This window comes from Ornithodoros turicata, chromosome 10, assembly GCF_037126465.1.
Source record: "Ornithodoros turicata isolate Travis chromosome 10, ASM3712646v1, whole genome shotgun sequence".
NCBI lineage: Eukaryota > Metazoa > Arthropoda > Arachnida > Ixodida > Argasidae > Ornithodoros > Ornithodoros turicata.
This window is the reverse complement of record NC_088210.1, coordinates 24,517,620-24,540,028: the sequence shown is the minus strand read 5'-3', so window position 1 is coordinate 24,540,028 and position 22,409 is coordinate 24,517,620. Positions and strand designations below refer to the sequence as shown.

The 22,409-nt window shown below is 45.9% G+C and overlaps 1 protein-coding gene across 17 annotated transcripts in view; it reads left to right on the top strand.

The window, feature by feature from the left end:
• Window positions 1-22,409, top strand: part of LOC135371154 (RNA-binding protein Musashi homolog Rbp6-like) — a 344,111-nt gene that overhangs the window by 158,246 nt on the left and 163,456 nt on the right. For 14 of the 17 annotated variants that reach the window (XM_064605199.1, XM_064605198.1, XM_064605197.1 and 11 more), the window contains exon 6: window positions 22,134-22,214. The exons of the other annotated variants lie outside the window; for them this stretch is intronic. In XM_064605199.1, coding sequence (XP_064461269.1) covers window positions 22,134-22,214 — 81 coding nt within the window. The remainder of the gene's footprint in view (window positions 1-22,133; window positions 22,215-22,409) is intronic. 17 annotated transcript variants of the gene reach the window in all.

Below are 22,409 nucleotides of genomic sequence, written 5' to 3'. Positions count from 1 at the left end.
AGAGAGAGAGAGAGAGAAGAGAGTGCAGTATTTTGCTCCGCGAGAGTTACAGCGGCATCGCTAGAAGCGGAGAAATTGAAGTACTGGATAGTAATAGTAGAAGGGTAGAATATCCAGGCGAAAACGGTGAGGAAATGTGAAGGAAAGTGCCTCAGGACGACATTTCGAACAGAGGCAGTTCTTCTTCTGGGTAAATAGTAATACTTGCGGGTATACTTTAAGTTTAATCCTTTTTGGGGACTAGAAGTATTGCCACAACTATATTAGTCCCTTCCGGGACTAAGTTCGCGAAGGTTTATGAAAGTTTATGCGAATTTAAGGTAGTGCTGAGCAGTAATTTCGAGGGTAAGGGGACTACTAAAGTAGCGAGTAATTGTAGTGCAGGGGACCAGAAGCTGTAACTGTACTCCCAGTTTACTCCTTCCTGCCCCCCACCCCTTACAGTGTAGTAATACATCTGTAGAATACATAAATCTCATCTCTCTCATTCCCTCCGTTTATATCGTTATAACAATGGCACAGTTTACACTGCGGCTTTCACTTCGTAAAGCTGCCCCCTTGCAGAGATCGCGTTCCACGTGACCTTCTGACGTCACTCTCGCAAACCTTGACTGCATGGGCAGCTGGTGAGATACCGATATGTAGGCCCAAACAGCTGTCCAGTGCTGGTATGCCGACGTCTGAATTATAAAAACAAGTATGACGGCACAGCCATTGGACTTCCTTCGATATTAATATAAATATACATAGTACTCGCGAACTACCAGTGAAAGAAATTGACAACTCTCTTCGAAACGCAACGGCAATGACATTACACAGCAAAGCGAACAGAAACTCGTCAAGAAGTTTGTACACTGGACAGTGCAGTCCTTCAACGGCTGAGATGGCACAAAGGGGGCCTTGTCGTTCCCCCATGGCATAGCTTGGGTAATATCGACGATGGCAACAAAACACGTCTGGAACTCCTTCCCTTTTTGCCATCCTTTATGTCGAACTAGACGACGCCTTCCCTCTCGTTTCCGTCTTGCCAGTAACGTACGTGAAAGGTTAGACTTCCACTGTATAGCCTGATTCCATTGGACTCTTCCTTTGGTATATTGCGTCTGGCCCCGAGAGTGCTTTTGGGATCGACGGCTGAGCAATTTGGATCGGAGCCCCGACAGGCGCTCGCAGGTGCACATCGGCTACTCGCTTTGGGAGATTAGGCTGAATACGTCTTCGTAATCCTCTCTCCTGTCGTCCTGCATACATCGAGCCACGCCAAGGATTACGGGGCTTGCGAATATCATTTTGAAAGATATATTTACACCTTGCGCTCGGTAGAGTGCGTTCACTGGAAATGTTCCATTTCTCGGCAAAAATTCTTAGATTTTACTCGCCTCCTTTCTCTGATGTCAGACTTTTCACAACACATACGGCCCTCTTTCGTTTAATAGTCTTAATAGTTTTATTAGCTTGTCCATAAACAGCGCGATGGCCTCCTAATATCGTAATTTTTCTTCGGTTTATCTTCGGTTTACTTTGGTTGGCCATTTATTCAGTGAAGCACGACGACGTCCATCCATGTGCGCCTTGCACGCATTCGGGAGCCATAGGTGCCAACTGTCAACCACAATACTATATGCTGATGTTAGGGTCCCATCCCTTGACTTGCGAACAATGCACCATATTATCAGTTTATCAATTTATCAAGTTACCAGTCAGTCTCTCTCTTTTCATTTTCCAATCCCATCCAATCCAAGTTATGTCTTTCTAAAAGCATTTTGGAATTTGGGCGCCCTACTTAGGCCTTGTTTTGGCGTCCGGTATAGCTAAGAGAATCCGCCAATAGACCTCTCCCTGTTTGTAAACAAATGACGTCATAGTGTTCGACAGCACCACCAGTTTGGTAGAGTTGAACTACGCTCGAAGCTAGAGGCGCACAAGGTCGCGCCCGAAAGCCAGGGTCTTGAGGGAGTTACGATGGTCCCTGAAAGTCACGCGACCTTCGGTCCTACTTTTCTTTCAATAGGAGGCAGCGAACAAGAGCCCATTCGTGGAACCCATCCCGCCCCTTCCGATTTATTTCGGTTTCGGTCTGTCTACCGACGTCATCACGACGTTTCTCTGGTAGAGATCTATTACGACAACGCTTCGGTGGCCGTAGCTATGGAGACGTAGCTATCGCTGAAGGAAACGCAAGCAGCGAAGAAGGAGGAGAAGGCATTAACACCAGCTCGCGTGACCGAATGGTTAGTGTGCTGGCCATGTCACGTCGAGACTGGGAGGTACCCGGGTTCGAATCCCGGGGTTTTTCCTAGGGTTTCCTCAGACGCTGTCAGACATATGTCGGCACAGTTCCCTTAGAAGTCGACCCAGGACGCACGTCCCCCCAAAGCACATACCCACCTCTGTGAGGCTAACAACGGCGAGCTATTTCAGAAGCACCACCACCAGGAGACATTACGGAAGCTTCCTTTATCTAGATGGCGACACCATCTCCGTCTCTTTCCTTTGTTTTCTGCGTCGGAATATCCTGTGTCTACACCGCAGTACATTCCCCACGGTTCTAACGCAACCTAGGTTACTATGCGTGTACGTATTCGCTCCGAGATCGAACGATGTCGACGCGCTGCGGAGAACGGAGAAACTATCGTTGTGTGGACTCGTCGTCTGCTTTCTTTTTTTTTTTTTTTCGCGTTTATTCCGCGTTCAGTGCAGTAGGTGGAGCATTGGGGGAACCGAACAGTATCGTACCATCGCGGCACAAGTGATCTTCCGGTGAATATACACAAGACTTACGGAAAACAACCATCAACTCCGAACATCGGCCCGGGTGAGAAAGAAAGTGACGGTGTCGTCCCCTATAGGTCGATCTCGCAGCGACTACCTCTTCGTGATGCCGCTGTGCGTGAGACTTTCATGTCTGCATGGATGTCCCGGAAATGTTTTAAAACAAACAAACGAAACATGATTTCTGACTAAGCCATCGCTCGTTCTATACCATGATCTGCACCACAAATGGAAAGAGACGAAAGTCCTCGTGTGGGGTTTCTTTGTGCCCGTTAACGATTCGTTCACTGCTGGAAATGTTTCTGGCTTTCGTTGTTTTGTTTCTCCCGGTATCTTTAGTGAGAGCTTGCGCGCGCGTGTGTGTGGAAGCAACCAAGGGGGACGGCAGTCTGCAGAAGAAAACCCGGAGGGCGAGTTCTCGATAAGGCACGTTCGCAGCGCCCCCTTCCTTCGCCGTGTCTCCTTTTAGTTCTCACAAAATGCTCCGTTATTACGACTTCTCTCGGTAGTTACGAGAGGATGGTCAGTACCCGCCATCCATACAGGTCGCGTACACGTTGAAAGTACTCCCGGTATCGAAAAGAGCTGGCATAATCTGTGCCGTTTCTTATCGGCTGCTGAGAAAATAAATGTCCGCCATCTTTTGCTGGGCGCGCGAAGGAGATGGTGGCTGCTTTTTTTTTTTTTACGCGTTTCGGAAGCGTTTTCTTGAGAGCGTTTCGACTCACGTATTTTCGTTGAAGCCCGCTTTTCTTTTTCTTTTTTTCGACACGGAACATGTTTTGTTTTGGTCTTGTCTTATCGAACATCCCCTGTACAAGTGTCGTGTTCTCATGTTTTTTTGTTTCCGTACTTAGAAATGCGTTTGGTGTAAAAAGGACAAGATTGGAAGGGATACTGGCAGTACGTTACCTGAATTGTGATTCCGTTTGGCCTCTTCCCTAGCGGATTCGGTTGCTGCCTTCCTTTTTTATTTGGATAGCGTATCAGCCTCGCCCTTTGCTTTTCGCCGTGAAACGCTAAACAGGCGTTTCTTTATTTGTTTTGTTTTTCTTATATTCCCCTTCACCCAATTTTATCTTTTGTTTCGTTTTCAAAGAAGTATATAGGAGTTTATATGAGCTTTTATCCGTTCAAGGATTTCTAGACTTCTTCTGTATGTTTTTTTTAGCCCCGCTTAAAAGCTGTATAGGCTAAAAAAAAAAGTATATGCATGTCGTGTAGGAAGAGCTTCGCGTATTCTTCGTAGATAAGGAAAGGCCCAACGCTCTGAGAAAGAAACAGAAGAGAGTAACATAAGAGTGCGTCTCGAACTTTGTCCTCTGCTGTGCCTTATACAGGTTACTAGCCGGTATATTTTGTGTGGCGCGTAGTACGTGCATTCCAGATCATGCTGAGCTTATGTGCTCTGAGTTACTCGAAGGTTAGCTGGCTGCTGGCCCACTGAACAATGGTTGATGCAGTACCTGGTTCGGTTTAAGAATGGTACGCTTAAGCCCCGCCCTGCGCTTGTTCCTATTGGCTGCGAGGGCTAGCTAGGTGGCGCTGCAGAATACTTTCTCCGGCGGAGTAACTCGGTTAGGGCTGACGGACTACATTTCATGCCGTTCTTAGGTTTGAAGACTGATTTTAAAAACATAAAAAAATCACAAAATAGAAACCACCGTTCATGAGCGTACAAGGTTTCATGCATTGTACTGCATCTCATGAAGTACCTGATGAAATGAAGTCCACTGCATGAAAGCTTGTACGCTAATAAACGGTAGTTTTAGTCTTTTTGTCTTTCTATGACTTGCATTGACCGTACTTGACTGGAAGCTTTCACATTCCCCGGTTGAAGACTGGTATAAGATGGGCATTGAATCGATTTCGAGTATTCTTATTTTTCAATGTTTTTTTGTCTTTTGTTCGTTTGCGAAGCTGTCATGTCCACAGACACTCTGGTCGGGATCTCTCTTAATTTGTCATTTTATTTCATTAATCGGAGCAACTGCATGACTACGGGAAATGACCAGCAATGCCGAAATTAATTCCGACTTCACGACGCCAGAAGCAGCTTTTGCTTTTGTTTCTGCACGCGCACCATAAAGAAACTGCGCAGTACCACATTACAGAGCCCCTCTGCATTTCATCTGGTCCTGGGCCCCAACCAAACGGTCCAGCAGAACTCAGAGAATATTGGAGAAAAAAAAAGGAAATCCCGTTTTCTGCATCACCCTTGCGCCTTCCACTCCCTTGATAAAGTAGCATTCATTTCCGGAAAAAGAACTGATTGACTTCTGCCGGCGCGCGATATCTTATTGGCATATCTGCAGGAACCGTAACAGCTGCTGCTCTCCCAGAGTTGGTAACTGCGAGGATCTAAATGGAAATGCATCCCTTCACGGCCATTCCTCCTCCTGGTTTATGTTCGCGATCTTCCTTTTTTGCCTCCCCCGTCGGACTGCTGCGAATGTATTGTAATAGTTCTTTTTCTTCTGTATTTCCGCGTCTGAAATAAGAAAGAGCAGCGTGCCCCACGTTCCATAGACCTTCGTACTAATTAGGCTAGAATTTTACCTAGGCTCCTACATACCTTTTGTTTTTTTTCTCTCTCTCTCTCTCTCTTTTTTTGTCTCTTTGACACGGAGAAGGCAATGTGGACGATTCCAAGTATGCGACACGCCGTCTAATTAGTTTCCATGCAGTCAGTATACCAATTGGAAACCAATCAATGTGTTGCGTCATAGAGACAAGTTGTTATCTCTCTGTTCCTTCAGCACTGTTCCTCTTCACAATTATGGGGTCCACGGCGTTATTAATGAGAGCACCTTCGCTGTGCGTAGCACAGACCCGACCTCTGTGGCGTCGCTCATGGTCTCGCGACGTTAAAGCCACGAATTATTATTATCGGATGTTATACGATTGAACTACCTTTATATTGTCCTATCGTGCAATACGATACAAGCCTCTACGCCTGCGCGGTCCTGTTGTGTTCTGTTGTTTGTTTTTTGAAGTTTCGCAATAAATAATAGTATTAATTATTATTATTATTATTAATTACCTCTTTATCACATAATCTAGTATCTATGCAGCTTTACTTTGCGCTACCCTGCATTGTAAGCGAGCTTAGCCGCCTTACGCTAGAGCTCTGCGGTGAAGTCAGTCATCACTTTCTGTGTACTTGCTCTGCCGCCTGACACGCCACAGTCGAAACCCACAGTCGGAGTCTAATAGGCAATAACCGAAGACGGAGAAAAAAGCACTCCCCGCTGGAGCGATACCACCTGTTTCACTTATCTCACTCTGGAAACAGTGTAAGTGTAATACGGAAGACATTTTCTCTTCGCACGGCAAATGCGTCTATAGCTTGAACGTTCTGATTTGATCCACTCGTGAAAATAGACGCGCTTTCCCTGCCGCCGATTCGTATCGGGGGAACCTTCTGCTGGTACTGCATCAGCAAAAACCTTATCTCGTGAACTCTATATTTGTAAATGGAGTGCACGTATGTTTGTATGCGCGTTGCAACGCAGGTTTTGTGTATGTATGCTTTTCCCGCACGCTCTCTCGGGCGCGCGCCCGGCGGTGTCGGGAAGATGGATGGTCGTTGGCGCATTTGCTTATCTTTTTTTTTTGCACCGTAAGCAACGTTCGAAGATGAAGAAATCAAAAGAAACGCGACAGCGTTAAAGGGCCCAATCTACTGTGACATTTGAGTCTCGCCCGTTTATGCAGCGGAGGTGACAAGGGCCCTGAAATTTCAAAAGCCGCTTTCGTTGTGACGTTTCCTTTCTTTTTTTTTTTTTTTTTTCCTGTCCTTAGGTTTGTATGGGTGTGGCTGTTGTGTTTCTTTCGGCACGTCGTTGTAGGTTGAGTTTGAGAGCCTTCACTCTCGGTGAACGCTTCCCGTTGTTTCTTGGCTCGTGCTGCTTTAAGCTTTGAAAGTTGAAAGGATCCATGTGATCGGACCCGTCTACGGTTTTCTCAGACCGGCGTTCTCGGTTCGTACGTTTGAGAATTTGTGCCGGCACTATCTGAGGGCGACATCTGGTGTAGCCTAGACGGGAGTGCAGAGGATATCTTTCCTGTGTCTTCCTATATGTTTCGCCCCGATATTTCTTCGAAAGGGTTCCGCGTTTTCGACGTCTGTGAAAAAAATAAAAATAAAAAAGAAGAAGAAATGCCGGAAAGTGCCCACAAAAATCGAACTCCTAATGAAAACGTATTGATTGTTTAAAATTTAAATTCCGTTCATTTCACGTTTTACTCAAATTTTTAAAGAAATGCACCCGCTGTACGAACCGGTAGGAGGGGCATGCAGAAAGCAAGTTCCGACTGACCATTAGAAACGACTCGGGAAACCTGTTTTCGAAATGCTTCATTACCACTGGCAGCTACGCATCTTAAGTTACACGTTACCTCATAGTTTCCACCGCTATTGAGGCATTTGTCATAGCTGGGCGTGAGTTTTTGCACCAGGTTTTGCAGCAGTGTCTCTCTACCATCCTCGAATGATGCTGCCTGCTATGAAACTAAGGTACGGTGTGCCAGTCCGCCTTATCAATGATTCCTTCACATCGTATTCGTCGCTTGCATCTTTTTTTTTTTTTTTATCTTCAAGAAAACGCCGGTCACGACGAAGACGTTCTCGTCGTGCGTTCTCGCCGTTCTCGCGGACTGTCCGAGAACTGTCCCTTCGATCGCACGCGGGCAGCTCTCTTGCTTTAAACGTATTAAATACGAAGAAAAATTGCCTCATAATTGCGAGCGGAATTTACTTTCTATACGCTGTGCAAGTGCGTCTCTGCGCATGAGAGGAGGCAGTGAGAGGGAAGAGGGAGGGCGCCGCCGTAGCCAATGGGGCTTTCCGAGTGGAGTAACCGGGAGAGGAGATATATGCGCAGAACGCTCGGTTACTTGCCGAGCGTATAGATGCGCTTAATATGTACACATGCCGTAAGTGCCAAACCCCCTAATATAACGAATGCAATTTAAAAAAAAAAAGCGTTTCGAACGAACAAATCACGCATCTCGATTATCCAAGTCCCGCTCTTCAAATCGATTCTCAATTCATTCATCTGCGTCTTCCCCGACCAGTTCCCTGTTGACATTTCGTAATTTCGTAAGTAGGGGATCAGCATACGAGGAGTTGTATCGTCCTCGTGAACCGTGTTTGTTTAGCTGGCCATTTGTTGACCTGTTATCCGCCCACTTATAGCGTGATTGTCCGCAATCTGACTGTAACACCGGGTCGTATACGGAGTTGTGGAGCTATTGGAGAATGCTTGGCAGTTTGGATATGTGTGCATAGTGCTCGTTCAAGGTTGGGTTACTCCAGCTGCTGTTCACAAGCCTATGACATTCGGGTGCAAGATATGGCGTCGTTCGTGCATTACGGTCCTCTTTCCGTGTGCATTTGGTCGCCACAGTGTATTGGAGGTTACAGCTTCTCGAAGCAATTAAAAGATGGTTGTTAGTCTCCTTGCAAACTTATAAAAACTGTGAAATGCGGCCACTTCCTAGTGTTTCTCAGTCAGATAGACTCTGCCCCGTTTTTCTTCTGAGCAGTAATTGGGTGACGAAATCTCACGCCCCCCCCCCCCCCCCCCGTATCTATAAAGTCTTCACGGTTTCGCAGTCTTCATGTTTACATTACCCAATGGCACAATGTTTCAAAAATAAATCTTCACGTATTGCAGCGACTGGAAGAGTGCCGATTCACGTGAACCAGCTGCAGCCAATGAAAATGGAGCGTTGTATAAATGAATTAAAAGCAGACGTCGTCGACACAACAGGAAGACCGGGTCCCCGGGGAGTATTTACCTGGCGAAAGCGCTCCGAAAGCTCGGCATTCATTTCGGCCGCATCCTCCTCCCCCTCTGCTCGCTCCGTGTGCCCTCGTTTCGTGTCTATCGCTCACCTTTACACCGCCCTCTCGACTGGCATTATTTATCGCGGATCATTTATTTATAGGGGGTGAGAAGTGGTCGAAAATGGCACCATTTTCTTTCTTTTTCTTCTTCTTCTTCTTCTTTCTGCCTCTTGCTGTGAGCGTTTTCAGCCCTCGGAGATTATTTAGCGCTCTTTCGAGGCATTTGTTCGAGCCCCGCTCCCACTTTACTTTCTCTTTCTCTGCCTCTTTCTGCAGTCTTCTTGCTTCTTTGCGCTCCTATTGGTTACGTATATGCCAATCACGTTTGGCGTACATTATAACTAGCGAGGATACTGCTCGAGTTGTGACTTTCAAAATCATTCTTCTGCCTGGTATCCGCACAAGCGACTTTATACGTGTGTCCACGCGGGTGACATTCCCCAGAATACTCCAGCGGAAGATGCGCGAAACGTCGTCGCTTTCTGCTGCCCCGTGAGCGCCAGCGCTCAACCCCACGTCTTTTCGTGTTCTTCTAACAGTGGGGAACATCCTGCGGCTCAGCCACAAGATATTCGGTAGCAGACGACACAAGATGTTCCGTAGCAGACGACAAGGTCGATGGTATCGTCTTCTAAGTGCGCAGTTCACCACTCCCAGTATTCCGGCATTGTGTAAACGTAAAACGCTGCGCAACTTCTTCTCCTTGACGACAGTTTCTTTATGGATTTTCTTCCACTAGAATATTCCGTAGTAGCTGGAGCTCTTGTGAGTACACGGCACCCGGCAAGGCGCCAGTGGAGACGCCAATGCGTAACGAGCAACGACAGACTAAATTGAGTGCACGTCACCGACTGGACTTTACGTCACGTCTTCTTGCGTATTCCCTGCGCCGCAGGAAGATTCTGTCTGCTCGCCACAGGATATATTCCTCCTTTTGCTGCTGGTCTGCTTGTGTCGTCTTCTAGCAGCATCGCTTTGAGCGCCATTCCTTCGCGTTTTCGAACAAAACCTTCCATGGGCTCTTTCAACGCCGCGCGTCATTTCTTCTGCGACATGTTCCTGACGCTTGATTTTCTCCTTGCTCTCCACCGCCGACATCTCACCCAGTAAAGACGCTCGTGCGGATACCCGGTTATAGGTGCCCTTCACCATCATTCGTAAGATATAGTCTGAATGACGTATCGTCGCCTTCAGCTTACGTCATTGCTTCGCAGGACGTTATGGTGTTCCTAATCATAGTTAATCTTTTCGAAGTATTTTAAATTGTTAATAAAATTACAAAATGTGAAATATATAAAACGAGTTATACAATTTATGTGCCATGAAGCCTGTATACGGTTCCACATTGCTGTCCTATACCTCTGCCACACGCGTACACTTCAGTGATCATTGAACATGCCCGTAGCGTCATCTAGCGTGTAACATGCAAACCTGTCAGGGAGCATTGGATCCGATGCAGTTTGAGAAGTTGTCACGTTACACGCTTTGTGGCGCTACGCGCATGTTCCATGGCCAGTGATCACTGAAGTGTGCCCGTGTGACAGGGGTATTAGTAAGACTTCACATACGGTCAAACATCTACACTTAAACAGAGGTTTACCATTTAAACCAAGGTTTATTATATAAACCAAGTTTTACCATTTCCTGTTCGAGCAACGATCCACGAGGGAGTAAATACGACGGGCCCAAACACCGACGAACGTTAACATTTCCAGGAAACGGACGATGTAGTAAAAGATGGGATTTCGTCAGAACAAATCCAGGCAACACTGTGAACCCTCTCCCCAGAGAGGGGGAATCGAAGCCTATTTGCGTTGTGTCATCAAAGTGAAGTCACGTGGTGCAAATGGAGTTGCGTGATTAGCGGCGAATCAGCCAGGTGCGCTGCTTGTAGCCCAGGGGCTATCAATAGAAGCTTCGATTGGCTGCACTATCTGTGTCTGTGCAGCGCGGCAGGTGGACCACGGACATTGGGAATCAATTAGAGTAGCTGCTCCAACTCTCTCCCCCCCTCCCCCCCTCTACTGCGCTGCGCTCCTTCCAGCCATATCCGCTGGGGCCATTTCTGTCTCTGAACTTTTCACGACTTGGACCCGTCCGTTTCCAGCCTTTTCCAGGGTCACTGCATGCAACAAAAACGATAGAAATGAAGATAATTTTTGTCGCTTCATTTCCGATGATACACTGCCAGTATCGTGTGCAAATTGTAACGTATGATTCAATCATTGCCAATTCGCAGAACGATCAAGGGATGACAGATTACGATACAATACAGGGTAGATAAACAAATTAACTATGTGACAAGTAATCACACAATCAATTTATAGCCATGACATGTACATACAGCAACTCGTACGTCTAGAAGAAGTCTACACAGGGCATCTTTGGTGCATCAGTGGTTGCCACGATTAATTTCACGCGTTAACTTTATGGGCCCTTCCGACATGCTACGAATGCTGTCAACCCGAACGTCGGCTATTGCGATGTAACCTTCGATGGACACCGGCACCAATGAGTGGTAGCTTCTGGCTGCTAACACTATAGAATAGATCCCAGTTTCAATAACTTACGAAGCACTGACGCGATTAACAAGGATCTTCCATTAGAGATAAGTTTCGGGGGAAATGGTATTTTCCTCGGCTATCATTAGCGAACGAACCGTCTTTTTAACTCTCCAAAACAAATGGTGTACTGTTTCTTTGCTCTTTGGTTATTTACTTTACCCCTAAGGAATGCTTATTGATGTGTTCATTGCATCGCTTTCCCTGCATTGTTGCGCATAAAACGGTATAAAGTGTTCTCGGGATGGCTCGTGCTCTAAAGCTACATATGGGGTGTTGTTTATGAGCGCAATCACCGTGCTGTTTTCCGAAACGAAAATATAAGATAAGACTGAGTTGAGTTGAGTTGATAAAAAAAAAAAAAAAATGGAGAAATAATACTCTAAAGGTGGCGGTAGTTTCTTCTCTAATGGCAGCGGTGGCATAAGTTTTTGTTTAATTGAGTGCAGCAACATTGTATTCACCGGATGCTGTCGAGAACACACAGAACGTGCTGATATTGTGTTATATGCGTCATTACTTAGTGCATCTTCTAATACATAGAGCCGTTGTAAACCCCCGGTTTATTCCCATAGAGATAGTGTGCACGTCCTATTAATAACAAAAATTACTATGTGTGTGGGATACCCGCTCGTGAGACACCGGTCGCTTCTCTTGCTTCATTTATCGATAATGGGGTATTTCGATTGTCATTGGACATACTTTTAAACGTCTACGATAAAACCTAGTGAAAAATGTGACAGTCTTTAATGAAGTACCATCTAAATAAAAAGTCGTTCTTTCGCATCGTCGTGCATATTATATGTCATGATGTACTATAGTGCATTCTAATCGATGAGAGCCGTTTTAATGTGGGTAAAAAATCGGTTGTGCATACATAGACCAGAGGAATAAACATTTCTGAATACAGAGTGTGTACTCTCCCACCCTGAGTTCTCACGCAAATGACACAGTGATAAATGCTTCACAGGCATCCCCTTCGTGAGGTGTATCAGCGCAGATTTTATCAGATCTACGCTGCTAGCTTCGCCGATAAACGGATCTACAAACCTTTCAGATTATACCAAAGAATTAAACCATTTTAAAAGCTTCCCGACTGTTTTTATTTAACTTCCCCTTTTTCCTTAGTACAGCGATCGAGAAAAAAAAAGTATATTCTCTTTGTTGCAGCTTCTTCGCTAAGGAAGCGAATGTCTCTCAACAAACGAGTTTTATTGATTTGTTACAAACAGCAGTTTCTCGCTGCCGCGTTCCCGAAGCCCAGCAATCGTTACGTGGTCAATCTACGCAGCGCCCTCACCCAAAAAAAGAGAAAATAGAGGGAGGAGAAAGAGATAAAAGGCCAGGATTATAAAACGGGAGCTTCGACACTTCTTTATCTAGGCGTAATGCCAGGACATTACAACCAAGCAGGGGAGAAATAACGGCCAGGAATATAAAGTGCCCTCGATTTTGCTCAGGTTTTTTTTTTCTTCTTCTTCTTCTCTTTCTCTCCTTCAGATAAATAACGATGAAGCAACTTGAGCGAGCGAAATCGTACGTGTAATCTGGAGCCCGAAACAAGGTTTAGAGGAGGAAGAATCAGTACGAAGCAAAGGAAAAAAAGAAAGAAAAAGAATACATTTTGGCCGGGAAACTCTGTGCTCCTGAACGATTACCAGTGGAGCCGATATTTCACGCAGCGATCGATGCGTCCCGGAGACGACATCACTCCTCATAAGGGTCGCAGTGGAATAGGCAGACGACTGCCCCGACTGTTCCAACTGAGCTGCGCTGCCGATTCTCTGCAAGGAGGATTCCGTTGAAGGGTACATGCGCCGCTTTCTCTTCGTTCGACCTCGTTTCGTTCACGCTCCAAGAGAGAACAGCAAAAAAGTATTATATCCGTGACCATAGATATTAAAGGGACAGTCCACTTTAAGCGTCCTTTCTGTCCTTGTTTTTCTTACACTAAAGGTAGTTCGAAATCTCAGCGCCAGAAGTCCCCCTATAGCAACCACCCTATCTGTGCAAGGTGCTTGGTTCTGGGGCTTTTTGCACCGAAGCGACGATTATGTGCGTTCGTTAATTCGTCCACGCCGTACCAGAAGCTGAAGCATCGAGTATACGATGCATATGCATCTTGTCATAGTTTCCAATATGGGTTCTCTCTAAAACAGGAATATATTTTCCGAGACATTTAAATTCCTCAAAAGGTTCCTTATCTTTCAGAGAGCGCCTGTCCAGCATGAGTTCAGCTTTATTGTTTATGGTCCACGAAGGAACCGCCAGTGGTGACCAATGAAAGAGGATATGTTTAATTTTCGCTAGACCACACATGACATTGGGTAATACAGCATTCACGGAGCCCTTACAAAACTGCTTCGCCGTTAAGCTACTCTGCCTACTGGAACCAATCAGAGCGTACGTGACTCTTATCTGTTGGTTGGATGCGGTAGATGCGGCAGCCTATACCGGCCTTCCGGTAGCGGTATACTAAAGCTCGCTATTTTCGAACCCTCCTCTGCCCTTCCCCTGTTGGCTTTGTCCCTACGGCTCTCTCCATATTCAGGTACACGCAACTTTCCTCCACCGCGATCTGTTCGCACCTGCACACACTGCCGTACACGCGAAGAATAAACAAAAGAAAAGAAGAAAGCGCTTACGCAACCTAAGGGGACGGTAAAGCATAAACGCTCCCATAGAGGGCGCTTTTTTGAGCGAATTGCGGGCGTAAGCTCCCACCTTACAAGAGATTTCGTTCGAGAAGATCCGCACATTTTATTCGCCGTTCGCGCAGTTTTGTATCTCTACATTTATGCCTTGCTCCGCTCGTGTAGCAGTAGGAGCAAAAGGGGTATGTAACAACGCTAGTCGCGCCGCTTCGAAAAAAAGAAGAAAAAAAAACCCTCGGATACCCCCTCTCTCCCTCCCGCCATCTTTGAGGCGTACGCATCCTGCCGATCAGCCGACCGTGATCATCTCGCTCGATAGAGTTCATCTCTCTCCGGAACTCGGCGAATTGTTCGTGAGAGCTCGTTCATTTCTTTTACTTCTACGTTCAACTCGCGTTTCTGTCCTTGCTATATGCTGCCCCCCCCCCCCCCTCCCAGTGTTGTATTGTTGCCCGTTTCTGTTTCGTTTTCTTCTTCTTCTTCTTGTTCTTCTTCGCGGATAGTTCTGCTGGTCTCGCTTCGACGTTATCCCATCTCAGCACTCGCCTGCGTGATGCTCTTTTACCCTACACCTATATGGTTTGGGGTTGCTGTTAGGCTGTTTGTTTGTATGTATGCCGAACTTTATGCTCTTTTCTTGTGTACTGTACGTTACAGGCGTGAGAGAGTTCCTGGAAAAACAAAGAGAGAGAGGGGGGAAGTGTCAAGTATATAAGAAGGCTGGCAACTTTGGTTGGACAAGGGAGGATGGAGCGTTTCCTTCGGGAGGCTGTCGTTGAAGTTTACGATTTGATCCCACGTTGCCTATAAAGAAAGAGATAGGGGATCACATGTGCGAGATGGTTTTGTTAGCAACGGTGTTTAGTAGCTGCGTTTCCTGTGAGACGGGATGGAAGGAGGACCCAGGGGCTGCCAACAGTGTGTGTGTGTATGTGTATGTGTGTGTGCAGGACTGTCGTGATGCGATAGGATTTTATTCTGGAGCCTGCCGGCATGACACCGGGGGAGGGGGGGCTGTCCGTGAAAATGTTATTCTTTTACCCCCTTGCTAAATTTAGTTTTGCAACGTAAGAAACGCAGTAAACCAAAATGAGAGGCGCAAAAAAAGACATGCCCGGCACACTATCCATTTTGTTTTTATGAGAAAAGTGACTTTTATTTATTTATTTATTTTCTGATTCGAACGAGAGAAACATTCTGCTCTTATTCTTATTGTTTCAGTTAGAAACAACGGTTCGATTACTTGCACCCTGAGTTATGAAATGTTGTCTCCGCGGAACACATATTGTATAGATCCACTTCATTCCCAGACAGAAAGAAGAAGGAGAAAAAAAAGAAAGAGGCGAAGGGAAAAGCAGCACAGAAAAGACGCGCGCTGTGAAACCCTTTTTCCTGAGATAGGCTAAAATTAATGCGGCGTGCGAAATGTCTCGAAACGGAAACATTCGCGGTTTCCTATGGCGCGCTGGCGGCATTGAGCCGAGGCCCGTTCAGTCATACTGCCGCGCGCGCGCAGCGGAATGAGAGATGCGGACTCAAAGAAATGTGCTCTCTAAAAAGTTATCTGTGAAATACGAGGCTCCCAATTTTGGATGTCGCTAGGGAAGAAACATGGCACGAGGCGAAATAATATACTTGACACGATGTGTGTATATATAGTCGCTTTTTATGAAGCGGATACTAACGACGCCAGATTCCGGCGACGTGGATGGTAAAGTTGACGCGTTCAGATTAAGGAAGGCACATGACGGTAGGATGCAGGCAGCCACGATTTTAGTGGGTGTCCTCGTTGGGGTGTATCGCTATCGCCGCCCCTGCGAATGCAAGCTGTAATGGCCGTTTTTCAACCGCAAGGGCCATCGCCACTTTTACGACCTCGTCGTCTGGTGTGCTTTCCGGAATGACCACCGAATGCGTGTGCGTGTATTATGTGTGCTAATACTAGAAAGTCTGATCGCGGAAGTAAGTATTCGATGTCCTTTTGCGGTCTTCCGTAATCGATGGTATCGTGTTGGCGTAATTTATACGGGGTTGGAGAATTCAAGACTGCGTGTGCACGAAATGTCTGGAGCAGCACGTGCGAATTCGCGACTACAATTGACGCACGACGAAAACAGTAGCAAAAAGAAGAAAACAACTGTGCAGCTGAAGTTCGCCACCTTGAGAATAACTGGGCTCAGTTGATTCCATGTTTTTGTTTTATTAAGTGTCACATCGTTTCGTATTGGTATGGCACTAAAAGGATGGTTAAAAACCAGTTGCAAATGTCCGTATCAAGAAAGACAATAGAAACGTTTGCAGTATACTATGATAAATGTGCTAAAGTTCCGTAACGAAAAATCCGAGACTATAGGGATGATATGAACACCCGTACGAACAGGGTCCCGAACAGTGCTGTGAATTTAAAGTGGCAACCTAGTGAAGAAAATTAGCTGGTAATTTTGTAAATTTTGTAAAAATAACGCAATTTATTAAATTGTCGTCTTTAAAATACCGTAAACTTCTCATGTGCGTTTGACCACTTACCCGTGTGCGATCTCTCGCCCCTAGTCTTGGATTTTTCGTTGTTGAAGATAGACGAGATGCCAGGGGACGTCGTATTGTGATATACTTCAGACGTAAGATGTCTCAAAACGTAGAGGAAACTTCCAAACTATGTGCACAAAACGAAAAGCGAACAGTACAAAGTAATACCCCACAGTTGCCTGGCGACGTAAAGCCACGAAGTAATATTATTAAAGTAATTCCCAGCCAGAAACATGAACGGACCGGGTGCACGTTCAGTTCGACGACAACAAATTTTTATTCTGAGGTTACCCAGCTGTTGAGGGGAAAACCTAAATACGTTCGTACATCCAACCTGTGCCGGTCAACGTCCTCGCCAAAACGTTTTATGAACGCCGGTTATGTCATTGTTTCTAACCGCAATCTTAGCTTCACCAATTCCTTACGAACCGCAAACCTATTCAATACCATGCAGCCGCACAAAACGCTCTTTCGCAAAACATTCCCAAGGAAGTGCACGATGTCTATACTCTTATTACGAAGCAGACCCAACTCAGCAGCGGCGCGAAGCAAAAACTACGAATGTCTGTCGGGTGGAAAACTTTCACATTACCCCCCGAGTCTGACCTGTCCACAGATGGAACGCCATTTGTGCGAGACTTTCTCCGAGTCCACATATATGCCCAGTTGGTGCACTTGATCGAGTGCAGTGTACGGGTTGTAAGCTGCCGTGCTACAGGCATCAAGAGGCACGTGAAGGGTCCCGCGGCGCCGTTTGCACTGGGCGGAAATTTAGGTCTCTCTCGATGGGGTTGAGATCGATAGCCAGGGAGGACTCGCACCACTCAGGGTGTCCTCGATGCTGACGCGCCCCTATTTTCGCTTTTTTCCCTCCCTCCTTCGTTCTCCCTCTCTCTCTCTCTCTGGAGTGGTGCTGTAGTGTTTGCTGAATTATACAACATAGTAGTTCTCCGGTGTCTCATTTATAAGGTCCGCTCGAATTGTGCTGGCAGCGCGCGGCGTTCTGTCTCGCATTAGGCGATACCTTGCGCTTAAATATGTCTTACACGGACAGAAGCTGTTTGTCATTGGCTGCTTAGTGAGCTGCGAGATCGTGCTGTTTCGACACGTCGTTTTCTATCTCTGTCTCTCATTGCGGAGCGTGTCACTTTAGGATGGATGTTTCAAGAACGCTCTTACTATGGGGGGGGGGGGGGCATATGTTTATTAGGAAAAAAAGAAAGGAAAGGTCAGCCAGACGGAGGTCGGCTTGCTATTAAAAAAAAAGTAAAAGGAAAGGAAAGAAAAAAGAAGAACAGAAAAATAAAACTGAAAAATCACACGCACGGTCACACAATCACCAATCGTTGACAAGGTTCGAAGCGTGGAGAAAGCGGAAGAGAGCAGTGGTGACGTCCCACTGGGTCGGCTGAAAAACGGGACCCAGTAAGGTAGCCAGTTTCATAGCGCCGTAACCAAGTTAGGATACACGACGGCAGAGGGCGTCACAGTGCAGAAGGTGTTGCCGGCAATGTAGGATGTAGTGGGAAATCACCCACCACGCCACAGCTAGTGCAGGAGGGAGTGCTAGGTTTACCCACACAGACTACAGAGCTTCACCACATAGCTCGCTCCTAACCAACCATCATCCCGAGTGACATCGTTCGTTCCCCTGATACGCTGAAAACGGGGGGCGTACGCCATTTTTGGGGCATTATGCAGTTCATAATTGCCACAAAAAATGGCGTACGCTCCGTATTACCTCTACGCACGCCTCTTTGTGATACTCATGCGGTCATGTCAATTAGTACAAGAAGGCGTACTCCCTGCGCTTCCCACAAATGAGAAGTGACAACGGTACACTCCTAAAAACGAACTTCGCCTCATAGCACGCTCTTAGCCAACCACCGTCCCGAATGACATCGTTCTCGCCGCTGATTTCTTGAAAACGGGCGGCGTACACCTTTTTTGTGCCGCTCGTGCACGCATAATTGGTACAAAAATGGCGTACGCCTCCCGTTTTCAACAAATCAGGCGCGAGAAGGTTGTCATTCCGGTTGATGGTTGGCTAGGAGCGTGCTATGAGGTGAAGTTCGTTCTGAAGAGTGTATCATTCTGTGCAACGACTGTGTTTTGTGGTGATGTTCCGTTTTAAGAGTAAAGTATCATGTGACGTGACAGCCGCGGTAATGACATAAAATGATTACGAAAATACCATGTACGACGTCAGTAGTGTTGATTCTGTCTCATGTTGGCCTATAGCTAAAGAAGATTCTCGTGCAAGCTGAGACACGCAATAACAACAGCAATTGAATGTAATGACAATGGGTAAGGAGATTTGCTATTTAATTTCTGTCTCACTTTCCGAGAGAACACCGGTTATCATGAGATGAGATACGTGTTGAGGTGATGGGATGATGAATAACGATATTACATCGTGTCCTTGCTATGACATGAATCACTTATGGCCTGACGGTGTCAGTGCGAAGAAGCATATAAGTAACAATAACAGTCCAGCTCTACACGAGACTGTGAAGGAGACCAGTGTCCCTTGGAAATTCCAGGACCAGTCCTTGACCAGTCTTGGACCAGTCCTTGACGGTGGTGAATCATATTATACACCAGGGACGTTCTAAGCGGAAAACCGACAATCGTGACAGAATTATTGAACCAGTCGACACTCTAAGGAAAACAACAACAACAACAACTTTATTTTGAGATGATGAATGGGCAGCTTCACCGCCAGGGGGCGATACGCGACCCTAATTCTAATGGTGATGTGGGGAATAAGATAATTAAGAAGCACATTGGGGAATAATTTAGGCTTTTAGTCCCCTAGATTGCGACTGCTGCCTATTTTAGTCCCTGAAACTTGCGCCCCAGCGCTACAAATAACCTCTAAACTTCCTATAATATTCCACGCACTTAGTCGCAAAAGGGGCCCAGACCGTGAATCTAGTCTCTGAAAGCCTTCGGGGACACACATGTAGAACCTGCGTATTTTTATTCTTATTCTTATTATTCTTTTCCGCGCACATAAAGCGGCGTTATAAAAAGCAGTCCCGACAACTTCGAAAAGCCTGTTGTAGAGTCCACGGCGAGGGACAGTAAAATGGTGTAAATTACACGCATACTCGCCTTTGTGAACGCCTGTATAAGAAAAACCCAAACTGCTGCACAAACAGAAAGTACGGCTCGATTATGGAGCAGGACGCAAACGTTACAATTCGAAAAGAAACTCCGTCGAGATCTCATATACGCCGTACCCATCCTTTGCTATATGCTAACCGCATTTTAAATGATCGTTTCATAGGGCGGCCGCCCTAGAGTCGCATACTTATGCAAATCGTCTCTGTTTGCCTTACATATCGTTACTTCTGTACGTTTCGCGCGTGAATCTTTCTGCCTCACGTCTTTTCGGGTTGCAGGGTTGAAAACGCGTATTACGGTGGCTGAATGAAATGTCGGCGTCCTGCTCAAACCACCGTATATGTACTCGCGTCCATATACTCCCGCCGAGCGTCACGCTCCTTTTTGAGTCGCTGTGCACGCCAACGGCCGTAGACGACTGGGTGATTTCTTGCTGCTAGCAAGACTCGCGACAGCTTTATCAGTTGCGTTTGTCTGCGCCCGCGCTGTTGTTGTATGTGCACAGTATTTAAAATGTTGCTGCACAAGGGCCACGTAATAAACAAAGTCTTTCTGCGCTAAACGTGGGCTCTCTGACACCTCCTATATTACTGGCTGCAGAGCGATCAGTGAAGGAGCTGTCTTTTCCCGCATTTCTTTTGTTAACGTTCTGTGTCCTTGCTGCTTCATCTTCCTTTTTGTTTTGCTTTTGGGAATAGCAAGCCTACATCATGGCTAGCTATTCCTTTCTTATATATCAGCATTACACATATCCCCCCCCCCACACACACACTCACATGGGCAGCATTCTATTTCTATAAAATATGCCTTTCCTTTTTTGTGTGTGTTTTAGTTTCTATCAGTGGCGATATATTCTAGTGGAACACCATATGGCTGCACGAGCAACCTCCTGCGCCGTTGCCCTCGTGAATTTTGACTGATGAACTTCTTAACTGTGAAATATATGCAAGCAGTCTGGCGCAGTGACAGCATCTATTCTTTTTCTTGCGCTGACGCCGTTGCCGCTTGCAGAAGGAGGGTCTCTCCAGTATAACGGGAAGAAACGGCCCCGGAAATAAAGGCAGATTTGGAAGTCTTTCGTCGCGTCATTTTGAAATCTTATCTTTTTTCTTCTATCCGGGACTACCCTTCAGATGAATCTCTCATAAACGATATCGAATATTTACACGTTCGCAATAAACGCATGTCGGTTACTCGTTTTAATTTTTTTGTTAGCAACACGTTTCTTTTTGCACGAAGTTGGAGTACAACCCGACCTTAAAGAGAGTCATTCCAGCTGTCCAGCTCTATAACTCTCTGAGGCTTCTCCGTCCTTGTACCAAGCACGGGAAAACGATGGAGAGAACGCCATAAGAGAGAGTGGTGCACTTTAGACAACAACGGCGTTTTTGAGTACCATGAGTTCGCACGGCTCCCGTAAGAAACCCCGTTTGTCTACTGTACCTCGGCAACAGCAAGGTGACACCTTTCCTGTTATAAAGCTATAAAAGCCTTTCTGACGGCAGCGCGCGCCGTCTCGGAAAGTGCGATCCGAGAAATTCGGTTAATTCTTCCACTAAACGAGCCGCGCGCATAATTGAAATGTTAGGCCCTCTTATACCTTCTCTGTCGGCGCCGTGCTGCTGTTTGTATGAAGATTCTGCATCGCTGCTCCTGTTGTAAACGGGGCGAGAGCGATATTATTCCACTGCAACGGCTAGAACGCCTGTTTCTGTACGACGTCCGTATGTGGGGTACCGCACCTTGTCAGTCGAGTAATTTTCTAATGGTTACATTATGTGCGATTATAATAGGACCCATATTTAATTTTAAAAAAATTAAAATACCATGTGGTGGGTGGTGCGAAATATGTATATAAAATTTGCAAGATCAGACTACGAGCAAACAATTTTGAGACATGTTGTTAGTATGTCAAGGCATACTAACAACATGTCAATATCATATACACTCTAAGAAAAAAAAGGGTGTGAAAAGATGGTAACTTCTATAGTTACCACCTAGGTCAACATCGCGTCTGATAAAGGGTGTAAAAGGGTGGTAAAAGCAATTATCATGTACCCAAATTGCTACAAAAATGCGAACGCCATCCGTCGCTCACCGAATCAGAAGCGGTAACCCTATCATTCGTAGGTAGCAAGTAGGACTTCGCAACCTTTTAGGCACAACATATGCGACAACTATTACCTCGTAAAAGGTGTAACTGGTCCACCCTTTTTTCTAAGAGTGTATACCCATCAGTCCATCAGTATGTATAGTCAATATAATGGCATAATAGGTAATATAATCAATGTATCCATAGTAATATCAACATATCAACACGGGAAACCTGGCCAAGTGGCTTGGCCAGGTAACGGAGGTTGTGCATACTTTTATAAGCAGACGAGCGTGTCGTATTCCCTGCCTGTACTCTCTGCAATTCACTCCTGTGCTGTTTAATTTAGATACGTCATCAAGCTTAACAAGTGCATGATATATGTACAATATAGGACATAGATTAGAAGGCTGGTGTGCAGCTTAATGTGTGTAAAAAAAATGTTACACGGTCGCATACAGTATGTATACTAGATTAGGTGTAGTAGTGAGAAGAATATGGAGCTTGATCAATGTTGGTGACTCTTGGTACTATTTTGTTTGTAGGACGGACCCCACGAATCACTGGCTTTAGTCCTTGACGGCAAAATAAATAACTATTTTGCGTATGCTCCTCTATTCGTCGAGGTGAGTCGAAGATTCGGCCATTTTTTTCTCACACAGAGAGACAGAGAGAGGATGATAGGTTTAGAGTTAGTCGCACCAAAACATTTTGAAAACCAGTGCTTGCCACATAGCCATCCTCTGTCACATATAAAATATTGAACCCCCATATGGTTTGCCTGCAACTTTAGCCACAGCCTTAAATCGTACGATACTAGT